Source organism: Chlorocebus sabaeus, chromosome 20, assembly GCF_047675955.1.
Source record: "Chlorocebus sabaeus isolate Y175 chromosome 20, mChlSab1.0.hap1, whole genome shotgun sequence".
In the NCBI taxonomy this organism is placed as follows: Eukaryota; Metazoa; Chordata; class Mammalia; order Primates; family Cercopithecidae; genus Chlorocebus; species Chlorocebus sabaeus.
In genome coordinates this window covers 97,401,711-97,413,048 of record NC_132923.1, presented here as the reverse complement: position 1 = coordinate 97,413,048, position 11,338 = coordinate 97,401,711, and the positions used below count along the sequence as shown (strand labels likewise).

The following is an 11,338-nucleotide window of genomic DNA, read 5'->3' as shown; positions in this document are numbered from 1 at the left end:
TGAGAGGGTTGAGGGAACCGGGCTGGAATCTGGGCTGAGCCTGGGGTTTGTTTGGTTCCGGGCTGGGAGTGCAGGCCAAGGGCGGATCTGGGGAGCTGCCTTGTTCCTCTCAGGGGTTCCCGGTCTATATGGAGCACCTGAGCCAGAGGTTTGTTCTCGTGGGCCTTCTCATGCTCGAAGAATCGGTCCAGCCCGTGGGCCTTGACAATGCGCTCCGACTCGTCCGAGAAGAGCACAGCGTCCCCGTCGAAGGCCACGCGCAGCTGACTCTGGGACACAACCACGTCCCTGCTGGGGCTGAAGATGGTGGCAGCTGCGATCCCTAGGCAGAGAGAGGCAAGCATTGTCTGCCTTCAGGCTGGGCAGTAGGGCCAGAGCGGGCTAACTTAGGCTGTCCTTGCCCCACCTGCCTCATATGGGACTCAGGGCAAGGCTGATAAAAACTAATATTTAAAACATGTGAAAACTGGTAGTGCATGGATCCTGGCCACGAAGAGGGCAGCAGCAGTGGCTCTGAAGCAGATCTCTAGGGCCCTTGCCTTGCCAGGTTACCCTGTTGGTTATTGCTTTGTGGAAAAGTCTGGGAGGAGTCCCGGGGGGCAGGAGGGCACTCAGGACTCAGGGCAGGAACTATTTACCAACCAGTGTGAAGCAATTTTGATACTTGAACCCCTAGTAAGATCATGCTGCTGTGGACCAGCCAAACATGAGTCCCACCAGCCACTGCCTTCCTGCCAGGGGTGCTTTACAACCTCTGCTGTAGACCTACACTGGGGCTGGAAGGAGCCCCAACTCTGGCTTGGCCTCAGTCACTCCCTTACCATTGGTTCTAGCAAGTCACTCACCTTCTCTGGACCACTGTAAAATTAAGGGCCTCTCATCTCTGGGGCTGAGACTATAGGCTGCAATCGGGTGAGGTGAGTACGGGCACCCTCAGTCTACAGCCACGATGACACCCAGGTACGCCCTACTGGCAGCTGTTCAGGGTTCCAAAAAACAACCTAGGTGGCCCTGGGAGACAGCACAAGTGATGGCTAGTTGTGTGCACAAACTCTCTGCAACCCCGGGCTCCTCCAGGGATCCAAGGATGCCTCTCAGGGGTTCAGGCTTCAGGCTAGAGCTGCACTAGATGGCAGAAAGCCAGTGCTGGGAGGCTGGAGACCTGGGCTGCTAGCTGAGCCCATTCCCTAGTCTCCCTCTCTTCAAAGACCACTTCAGCCCAACTCTTTGAGAACTGAGGATCACAGAGGCTGGGCTTAGGTGAGCTTTGGGAGGAGTGAGCAGTGCTACCCGCACACAACTTCACTAGCCTGAGGATGCTACAAGTAGGGCCAGTGCCAGGCATCAAGCCAAGCACCTTCTCAGCTCTGCCAGCACTGGAACCAAGATGATCCAGAACCACCCCTACCCTCAGCAGGGCCTCCCTGTGGACCACTATCTTGCTCCTTAGCCTGAGGTCAAGTTACAAACACACAGAGGCACACCTACATGCCAGTGCCAAGGCCCCAACCAAAGGGTGTGACATCTGTCTAGGAAAATGGCTCCTGGTTCCTGGTTAAAGAAAGCCTCTAGGAGCTCCAAAGCAGCTCAGGGGAGTGAGTTATCAGGGGGAGAGAGACCAGGCTTCCAGGCAGCAGGCAACATGAAAGAGGAAGAGAAAAGTGAATATATTGTTGGTTGATAAAGAAACTTGCCACTAGTGTTCAGCTTAAGGAGCCCTCTCAGGCAGCTGGCCAGTCCTTTCTCCTGTATGGGCCTGTTTTCTCCCACCTGCAATAGGATATGCACCTCGTTGGGAGGACTGAGAATATGGATACCACCCAAAACTGCCCCTGGAAAGACACACACATACTATCCTGGCTAACATGGTAGAACACTGTCTCTACTAAAAATACAAAAAATTAGCTGGACATGGTGGCGGACGCCTATAGTTCCAGCTACTCGGAGGCTGAAGGGGGAGAATGGCGTGAACCCAGGAGGCAGAGCTTGCAGAGAGCCGAGATCACGCCACTGCACTCCAGCCTGGGAGACAGTGAGATTCCGTCTCAGAAATAAAAAAATAAAAAAATAAAAATAAAAATAAAAAAATAAAAATAAAAAAATAATAAAAAAGACTTTTTTTAATATATAGAAGGACATTCTCTTTGTCAGTACTTGCATCTGGGTCTCCTAAACTCCCCTAAGCACTGGCCAGCCCAGCTGCTGGAGATGATGGCCATTCCCCAGACCCTACCATTCAGGCTGGACTAGATACAAATCCTCCTCCCCATTGGCCCAGGACGGGGCAGAGGCTGCCTATGGTTCTACAGGAATCAGAACTCCTTCTGACTTGGAGAAATCATGGAAGAAGGTAGCTGTCTGGGCTGTAGAGAGGGTTTCCATGGAAACAGAAAGCTGGGTGATGCTGAGAAGTAAAAGCATCCATGACACAGTAGGGCCAGAGGTAGGAAGATGGAATGGGTAGGGCCTTGCTTTCAGAACTTATAGGACAGATTATAAGAATTAAGGAAAGTATTGCCTAGCCTTGCCTTCTAGTTACCATGGCAACTCCCAGCACCTGCTCAGAACTTTAGGACCAGGCCTTCCACCTCAGGGACCCCTTTGCTGCACTCCCCATATTCTCCCTCCTCACTTGGACTTACCTTCATCAATGGCTTCTCGCACTTTTTCCGCATCGGCTGACAAGTAGAGGTTGGTGTGATAGGCCTTGAGATAGCAGATGGGGCTGTTCCCACCTGTCATGCAGAACCTCTCGATGAACAGGTCTGGGAAGGAGGTAAAGGACCCAGATGAGGCCAGGGTCAACCCTGGGCTTCTCTCTGTGTCCAGTGGACGCCATCCTAGTTCTGGGTGTGGTACGGCAGCACAGAGTGTCTCTGTGTGATTTTAGGCCAGTGTTCCCTTCTGAGCCCCTCCATCCTTCATGAAGTGCGGACAATCACATCTCTAGAGCAATTGCCCAGCTCACAGGGACAGTCTCTTGTCAAGGAATCACAGTGCTACATGCTTGTGTGACCCCGCCTCCTGGTCACAGCTGATTGGATAAGAGCAGACACCTGACCCAAGCTGAGCCAATCTGATTACCTAGGCTGCCAGTCCGCTGGTCCTCATGACTGCAAAAGTTGTAAAGTATTTGTTGGTTGATAAACTGGCTGCTGCTCTGAGCCCATTTAAGTTACCCGTCACTCTCGCAGCCCCTTACCCAGGACCTCTGTCCTCCCCAGAGTCCACAACAGAAGGTGGTAATGCCTGGTATGGCAGGGGTCCTTCAGAGCCCTGCTTCAGCACTGTAGGGAGGGTCTGTCCTGATTACGGAGTGTGGATGTCACACAGGTGGTTAAAAATTTTTAATATCAATCCTGCTCCCAGCAATTTGAAATTAGGATTTAAAAATGCCTACTAGACTCTTTTGGTTGCTAAAAACCAGGCCTTGTAAACCTATAAATACAGGTGTATTCTTTTTTTTTTTTTTTATTTAACAGAGTCTCGCTCTGCCGCTCAGGCTGGAGTGCAGTGGCGTGATCTCGGCTCACTGCAAGCTCTGCCTCCCGGGTTCACGCCATCCTCCTGCCTCAGCCTCTCGAGTAACTGGGGCTACAGGTGCCCACCACCACACCCGGCTAATTTTTTTGTATTTTTAGTAGGGACAGGGTTTCACCGTGTTAGCCAGGATGGTCGCAATCTCCTGACTTCGTGATCTGCACGCCTCGGCCTCCCAAAGTGCTGGGATTACAGGCACGAGCCACCGAGCCCTGCCAGGTGTATTATTTTTCTGTCTCTCTCTCTCTCCCCAAAGTGGATCTCCCCTCCCCTCTCCTCCCCTCCCCTCTCCTCCCCTCCCCTCCCCTCTCCTCTTCTCTCCTTTCCTCTCCTCTCCAGTGATTCTCTTGGCTCAACCTCCTGAGTAGCTGGAATTACAGGTGTGCACCACCACGCCAGGCTAATTTTTGTATTTTTAGTAGAGACAGGGTTTTACCATATTAGCCAAGCTGGTCTTGACCTCCTGACCTCAAGTGTTCCACCTGCCCTGGCCTCCCAAAGTGCTGGGATTACAGGAATGAGCCACCGCGCCTGGCCCAGTTTTCTTGAATATGGTTTTTATTTAGGAAAAGCAGAGAAATCCAATTTCAGGGGAGAGAGGAAAAAAAAAAAAGAGCAAACTTGCTAGAGAAGCACAAATAAATGTTCATGTGGCCTGAAGAAAAGAAGATCCTGGGAGAGATTTCCAGTACTTGGATTCAGGCCTTTGTAGGCCCAATTTTATTTCCTGTCTTCTGAAAGACACCCCTGTAACCTAATAAGAAATTCTCCTGGGCTTAAGCTAGCTCTGGAGGGTCTATTATTTTTAACCTTGAGTTTAGACTAAGACGCAAAGCCCTTTCGCTCTGACAGCTGCACCTGATTCTCCCAGTAGCCTTGTGAGACCTGTTAGCCCCATCACAGTTAGAGAAACTGAGGCAGGGAGGCAGTAAGTGTCCCACCTAATCACACTGAGAGTGGGGCGTGCTGGAGGTGACTTGGACAGGCTTGCAAGAGCCCACAGTTAAACACTCAGAAATTTTGTGAGCCATTTGTATTGTTTAACCACTGATAGCTTGAAACCAGTCCTGGTGGAAATATTTACACCCTGAAAACTAGCAACACTACAAATCAGGGTTTTGTTTGTTTGTTTAAACAGCGAATTTACCAGCACACACTGGGCTTGGGGCTCCCGTTAGTACAACTCCATCCTGCAGAGGTGTGGCCCCATCCCTGGGGGTCTGGTAGGGGTGTCCCAGGGCAAACCCCCCATCCTCATGCTCATGCTCACCATAGTGGTTGATACTGTTGATGAGGCGGACACCCACTTGAGCATGGTTGTTGGTCATGAGGACAATGTCGAAGACGTCCTCACTATCGGGGTACAGCTCCCGCAGCCGCCTGTTCACAGCCTCCAGAGCCTAGAAGGGAGAGGGCACCCCCCAGCTTAGACCCCCAAGGATTGATACCTGAAGTTGGTGGCCAAGGATCCAATGAGGGGAGGGGAGGAGCCATGCTTGGGATGAGATCAGTGCTCATGAACTACCTTCTCCTAATGCAAGTTGCTTACCGCTCAGGGGTACCTAGCTGGAGAGAGTCGGGGGTGAAATCCAGCCTGCATTCCACTCACCAAGCTGGTTACCAGGCGTGGGGCTGCGTTCTTCTAGAGGGTGGACGAATTTTCTTCCCAAAAGGCTCGTCACCTAGCCAAGCTGTGCACCCGTGTGGTTACATCTGCCAAGAGGGGCCCTTTTTCCTTACTCAAATACCTGTGGGAGTGCTTTGTTCTAATCCCCACAAAGGCGCTGTATGAGCTAGTGGTGGAACTGCCCCCTCACCTTCACGAACGGGAAGGCAGGCCCGGGACTGAAGGGCTCGTTCTCATGTTCCAGCTGGTAGCGCACATACTCCTCCACGCCCTGCTCCGTGTAGATCCGCTGCTCCTCGTCCATGCGAAACAAGGCTCGGGAGGACACAGCGATGGTGACTGCATTCTGAGGCTTGGGCTGCAGAGGTATGGGAGAAGGGGTTGTTACTCAGACGACTGCTCCTGAGGCAGGCTCACATGTATGAGTCTCCCTGGGTAGTGGGGACATGGAGAAGACCCAGACCCAGCCTGTACCCTAAAGTGGCCCAGCTTGAGCAGATGTGGACTTAGGTCAGGACCCCACCTATGACGGACCCAGATGGGGGTTGAGAGAGGTGCTGGCTCTCTTGCTGGAAGCACAATCTGATGGAGGGAGGACCATGCCCTTGGAAGTTTGCAATCTAGTCGGGCATCTGGACACAACAAAAAAATGAAGCCAATATATGTGACCAAAGTATGACTGATGCTGGAGATGATCTCAGATGGTTTCCATTATAAAATAAGAGCTGCATGCCCTTAGGAAGAAATGGTGTCCATAAACATGACAATTTATATTAAAAAAGTATCTCCAGCCCAGATCTGTCTCCTGAGCTCCAGATTCATACATCCATCTAACTGCCCCAGCTGACTAACAGCCTCTCAAAGTTAACATTTCCAAGGCTGAATTCCCATCACCTTCTCCCCTCCCAAACCTGATCCCTTCTCCCTGTAACTCTTAGCAAGGCTTAGAACCACTATCCACTCATTACTGAAGCAGAAACTGGGAAGTCAGCCTCAACTCCCTTCCTCATCAATCAATCACTGAAATGAGTCAACTCTACTAGAATCCACCCACTTCTTTCATTCAGGCTGTTCTGGTCATCTGTCGCCTTCCCTAATCTGTCATTCATGCTGCTGTCAGGAGATTTTCTAAAGTTCGGATCTGACCACAGCTCCCCTCTTTAGTGGTGCATGCTATTCTCAGAATATGGTTGAGCCTCTAGTGTGGGAATAGAAAGCCCTTCACAACAGACTCTTACTTCTCTTTCCATTCCCCTCTTCCCATCCCCCAGCTTTGCCCCATCTGACCTTTGTCACATCAGAGCATACTTTCCCCCTCTTTTTTTTTTTTTTTTTTTTCTGAGATGGAGTTTCACTCTTGTTCCCCACGCTGGAGTGCAGTGGCGTGATCTCAGGTCACTGCAACCTCTGCCTCTTGAGTTTGAGCGATTCTCCTGCCTCAGCCTCCCAAGTAACTGGGACTACAGGCACCCGCCACCCCAGACAGCAGCTGAACCTTTATAGTCCCTTAGGAGGATCAGAGTATGAGTGCCCAAGGAACTTACAGATACCCAGAGAATCCCACCACATCTCTGTGTCCTAAGCAGTCCTGGGGTCATGATTCCCACTTTACAAATTAAAAATGAGGGGCTCAAATTGAAGTCAAGGTTCATAAATGCACCTCTCATTCTCACCTCTCCTGATCACCCATGGGTCGTGTACTCAACTCTATTGCTTCTTTCTGGGGGCAGTCCTGGGCTCCAATCAGTTGACAACATTGAGTGGTTGCCATCTGAGAGACACTGTGGTGGACATGGCAGGAAACAACACAAGTGTGATCCCTGTCCCCATGGAGCTCAAGATCCACCCCCAAGACAGAGGCCAATGACATCTTTTAAAAGAGCACTGTCCAATGGAACTTTCTATGATAATGGAAATATTCCATAATCTGTGCTGTCCCTGTGGCTATGGAACAATTTGAAATGTGACTAATGAGACCGAAGAGCTGAATTTTAGATTTTATTTCATTTAAATGAACTTAAACAGCTATATGTGGCTAGTGGTTAATGCAGCTTTAGAACCTTACAATGGGAGTGGAAGGCAAAAGAGTTCCCCAAGGTCTCGTGGTAGACTTTCTGCATTTGACTTTTAACCCCAGCCAAGATGGTATATGTGGCCAGCAAGGTCTGTGTAAGGCAGTGGCAGGACAGGTGCTTCTTGGAGGTTCAACCCAAATACCTTTCTCAGTTGCTGACTACCACCATGTGTGTGTCCTAAGGGCAGGGTTGGTGGTGGAGTGGGGAGACCCACCCTCATAAACCCTGGAAGCCTGGAGGCCTTTGGAACAGGAGCTGAGCTTGCTCCACCCCTTGGGCTTACTGCCCCAGGGACAAGGCCATCACCCCTTTAAGGACAGAGAGTCAGCTGCCCTCCCAGCCCCATTAGGCAGGTTCCCAAGCCTGCCACTCCAGCCCTAGCAGCCAGCCAAGGTCTCACTCCTCACTTTCTGTCCCACAGTCCTTGCCAGACTGCCAAGTCCTGGGATCCCTCTGGCTGAGCTACTTAGACAGACCCCAATCCGTCCCACCCCTGGCTGTTTCAAGAAAAACGTCCTGGCTACATTGGCCCCAAGAAGCCTCTGCTTCTCTCTTTTCCAGATAGGAAAACAGGCCCAGAAAGGGGCAGATTATCACTCTAGGTCAAGGCAGAGCAAGATGAGATCTCAAGTCTCCAGCCTCTAGCCTGACCTCTATCCACACTGCAGTCCCCTTGCCATTCCCCTCCTCAACAACTCCCAGAAGACCCCATCCCTTGCTACTTCTGCCTTCCCTAGAAACATCTCCCCCAGCCTTCACTTTCCAGATTTGGCAGAAATGATCAGGGCATGCCCACAAACGGAGGTTTCTAATGGCTGGTCTCTGTTTCCTGTCAGAATGGGGGTCCCAAGGGCAGGACTCTGCATCCCCACTTAGACTGCTGTGACACAGTACAAGTGAGGTGGCGTCTAAGATCCCAGAGGCCATGACTGTGTAAGAAATATGGATCCCAGCTGGGATTGATGAATGATCTGTCCAGGCTCCAGGTGGAGCTGAAGGAGCAGGTGAAAGGGGCTGGCCAGAGCTGGGGAGAAGTCATGGGTGTAGAAACCCTCCTGGGCCTGGCCGCAGAGGTGGCCATGGGTTGGCAGGGGCATCTAGGAACAGTACTTCTAGAGAGCAGAAAGAAGCCCTGATCTCAGACTGGGAATTGGGTCAGAGTGACTCAAGGGCTCAGTCTGGGAGCTCGGAGCTCCAAGAAACCAGGGTCCTGGCAGCTCTCTCTGCCTTCCAGGCTCAGGCTGAGGGCTGCGGCTAGGGATGGGAATGGAAGAATAACAGAGGGCAGCCCACTCCCACTTGGCCTGCCTGAGGAGCTCCCATTTAGGCTAACGTAATTCTGCCTATTGGGTCCAAGATAGAAACATAGGCAAAAAGCTGTTATTCCTAGTAGGACTTAGAGAGGGAAAGGTTGCTGAAGGAGAGACGGACAGCAGAGTACTGGATTGAAGAAGTGCTGTGACCCCATGAGGTGAGGGCCTCTAACAAGCCTTCAGGCGTTAAATATTTTACTCAGGCCCCTGGGAATGAGAATTAGCCCAGGCCAGGCCATGATGGGGCCCATGAGGCCTAAAGCCCCCAAAATAGCCTGTGGGAAGAGGGGCTTCTGCAGGAAGGAATAGGAGCTGGGAAGTCTCCAGGCTTCTTGCCTCCCAGAGAACCGTGAGAGTCAGGGGCTGACCCAGGGGTCATGACTGACAACTGGGACTGAGCTCTCCGGTTCCTTGGTGCCTGGGGAGGAAATGGATTTTGATCACTGACGCTTTCACTACCCTAGTCCTCAAGTCTCCATCCCTTCCCCTCCATCACTCAGGCCACAGCATTGACATTCATCCAGCTTCCTCTTCAGAAGGCACTAGCCTTCTTACTGGTGGGTTTGCTGCCAGACTCACCCTTTCCAATCCATCCCAGAGTGATCTTTCTAAAATAAAAATGGGACCCAGTTAGTCCCCTGACGAAAAATCCTGTAATAGCTCCATAATGGTATTCATATGTTTTTTAAAATGTGGGTAGAGCTTTTATTTAAATGAATTCAAATGAACTTTGAATTCAATATGTAAGCCAGATATTACCATATATCTCATACCATGTGGTACCAGATATAACACATATAATTGGTGTATATTTATTTATTCAAATGCATTACATTTATTTATTTATTATAAAGTCAACCAATGAAAACCACACAGTTGTTTGCATGACAACAAATTTGAAACTAGAGGTTAGAATGCCAGTGCAGACTTAAGCTTCAGCATCCAGCCAAGTTTTTGCTGTGTTTGTATTTGTACGCTATTGAGAAAGTCCTGATTCAGACCAATAAGTGGTTGGAAATGCTAAAAGGTTTTTTGTTTTGTTTTGTTTTAAACTACAGGCCTTGCAATCTCAAGATGCTCTTTGATGAAATAGATCACAGGGGAAGCCTTATTCTGAGGTTTGCTTAAAAAAATCTGCAGCACAAGCTAGTGGCCTTTAAGCTGCTAAAATGTCCACCTAATACATTAGAGTGAGTTGGGTTTTATTCCACATTTTTAATTGTTTAAAACATAGTCTGAAGAAGAAAGAAAATAATTTGGATTCCCATGTGTGTAGACTCCCTGAAACACAGGACTTGGGGAAGCTAGTTTGGAAATCCCTGACCTCCTTGAGTAAGATCCAGACTCCTTAACATGATCCCCAAGGCCCTCTGTGGGCTCTTCCACATCCCTCCAGCTCTTCTCCCAACAATCCTGCATTCTTCATTCAGAACTGACTCAGGAACACAGTCTTGAGCTTCAGAGACATCTGCATGACTTCTGCCTGTCCTGTTTCCCTCTCTCTGGGAAACTCCAGCTACTCAGGCTTTAAGATCAGGATACATGCCACTTCTACAAAGCTTTCCCCAGTGTGACATCACTACTCCACTCCCCTGCAACTCCCCCAGGCTCTCATCTCTGGAGCCTCCATCAGTGTGCAAGCTTGAGCAGAGCTTGGAGGTGCTAAATGAATGATTGCTGATAGGGTGGACCTCTTGGGGAAGGGTCCTTGGAGGGAAGCAGCAAGTTGCTTTAAGATCAAGCTGGAGCTCTTCGGAGGACTGCTGTGGGCCAACCTCTATTCTCAGTTCTCTCCTCAAGCTCTGCCATCTGGGAAGCTGGAGACAGCAAGGCCCAGGGGCAGACCAGGGAATCATCAACTTGTTTGATGGGGGAGAGGAGAGAGCTCCTCTGTGTGAGGTCCCAGACGGCTGACACCACCACGGGGTCGTGGAGATGTTAATGTCCACTTCAAGGGGAGCAGAAGCCGAGCTGAGGGGCAGAGTCCAGCGCTGGGAGCCTGCAGCCAGGGGCGCCGATCGCCTCCCAGCACAGAGTGTGGATCCCAGTGCCTGGGGAGAGCAACTCCCTTTCCTTAGGACGTGGGGAGCGCACTGCCCCCAGCCCAGGGCCCAGGGCCCAGAGCCAGACTCCCAACGCAGAGTCTCAGGTCCGGAGCCCGATGCTCAGGTGGCGGAGACCAGAGCGCACAGCCAGGAACTGGGTTCCCGAGTCTGGTTACCCGCGCCTGGGGCGCTTCTGCAAGCGCTGCCGACCGGCTTCGCCAACAAGTGCAATCCGCGCTCCCCGGCGGCCCGCGCGGGGAGGGGCTAGGGCTGCAGGCCTCTAGCTGGGCCCTGATGACAGCATGGGGGAGGGGGATCCTGGCGTGGAACCCGAGTCCCGGTAAAAAATACACCAGAGCAGAGCTCCCAAAATAAATCCGAGCCCGCGCCAGCTGCCAGGCGCATTCTGGGGCTGAGGAGCTGCGTCCCCTCCCAGAGGGGCGCCACGGGTCCCTTCCCAAGAGACTTATGACCCCTCCTCCGGGGTAACCCTTCCCCCGTCCCGCGCATACCCGTGCATTGCTTTTACCGATTTGGGTTTCTTCTTGGGCGCGAGGTTGTCGTAGAAAATCTTGGCTTCCTCCCAGACCTGGGCCGCAGCGGTCTCCGCTCCTGGCCCGGGCTCGCGGGGCTCCTGGGGCTCCTGGGGCTCTCCAGGTTCCATGCTCCGGCTCTGACCGGCCCGGCCAGAGCAGGCGGCGGCGTAGACGCGGAGCTGGCTGAGCTGGGCTGCAGGAG

The 11,338-nt window shown here is 51.7% G+C and overlaps 1 protein-coding gene, 1 long non-coding RNA gene and 1 pseudogene across 5 annotated transcripts in view; 1 reads left to right on the top strand and 2 right to left on the bottom strand.

Annotated features, from left to right (window-relative positions):
* The window catches only part of LOC119624212 (uncharacterized), a 23,175-nt gene extending 21,010 nt beyond the window's left edge, over positions 1-2,165 (top strand). For all 4 annotated transcript variants that reach the window (XR_012089697.1, XR_012089695.1, XR_012089696.1 and 1 more), the window contains one exon: positions 114-2,165. This is a non-coding gene — a long non-coding RNA (uncharacterized lncRNA). The remainder of the gene's footprint in view (positions 1-113) is intronic.
* Positions 1-11,338, bottom strand: part of NT5C1A (5'-nucleotidase, cytosolic IA) — a 21,017-nt gene extending 9,679 nt beyond the window's left edge. The window contains exons 1-5 of the mRNA XM_007979302.3: positions 11,130-11,338; positions 5,358-5,525; positions 4,811-4,940; positions 2,643-2,765; positions 138-322 (exon numbers count right to left, since the gene is read on the bottom strand). Of these exons, the coding sequence (XP_007977493.1) occupies positions 138-322; positions 2,643-2,765; positions 4,811-4,940; positions 5,358-5,525; positions 11,130-11,264 (741 nt within the window). The 5' untranslated portion in view covers positions 11,265-11,338. The remainder of the gene's footprint in view (positions 1-137; positions 323-2,642; positions 2,766-4,810; positions 4,941-5,357; positions 5,526-11,129) is intronic.
* On the bottom strand, positions 10,305-11,121 carry LOC140709431 (uncharacterized; annotated as a pseudogene).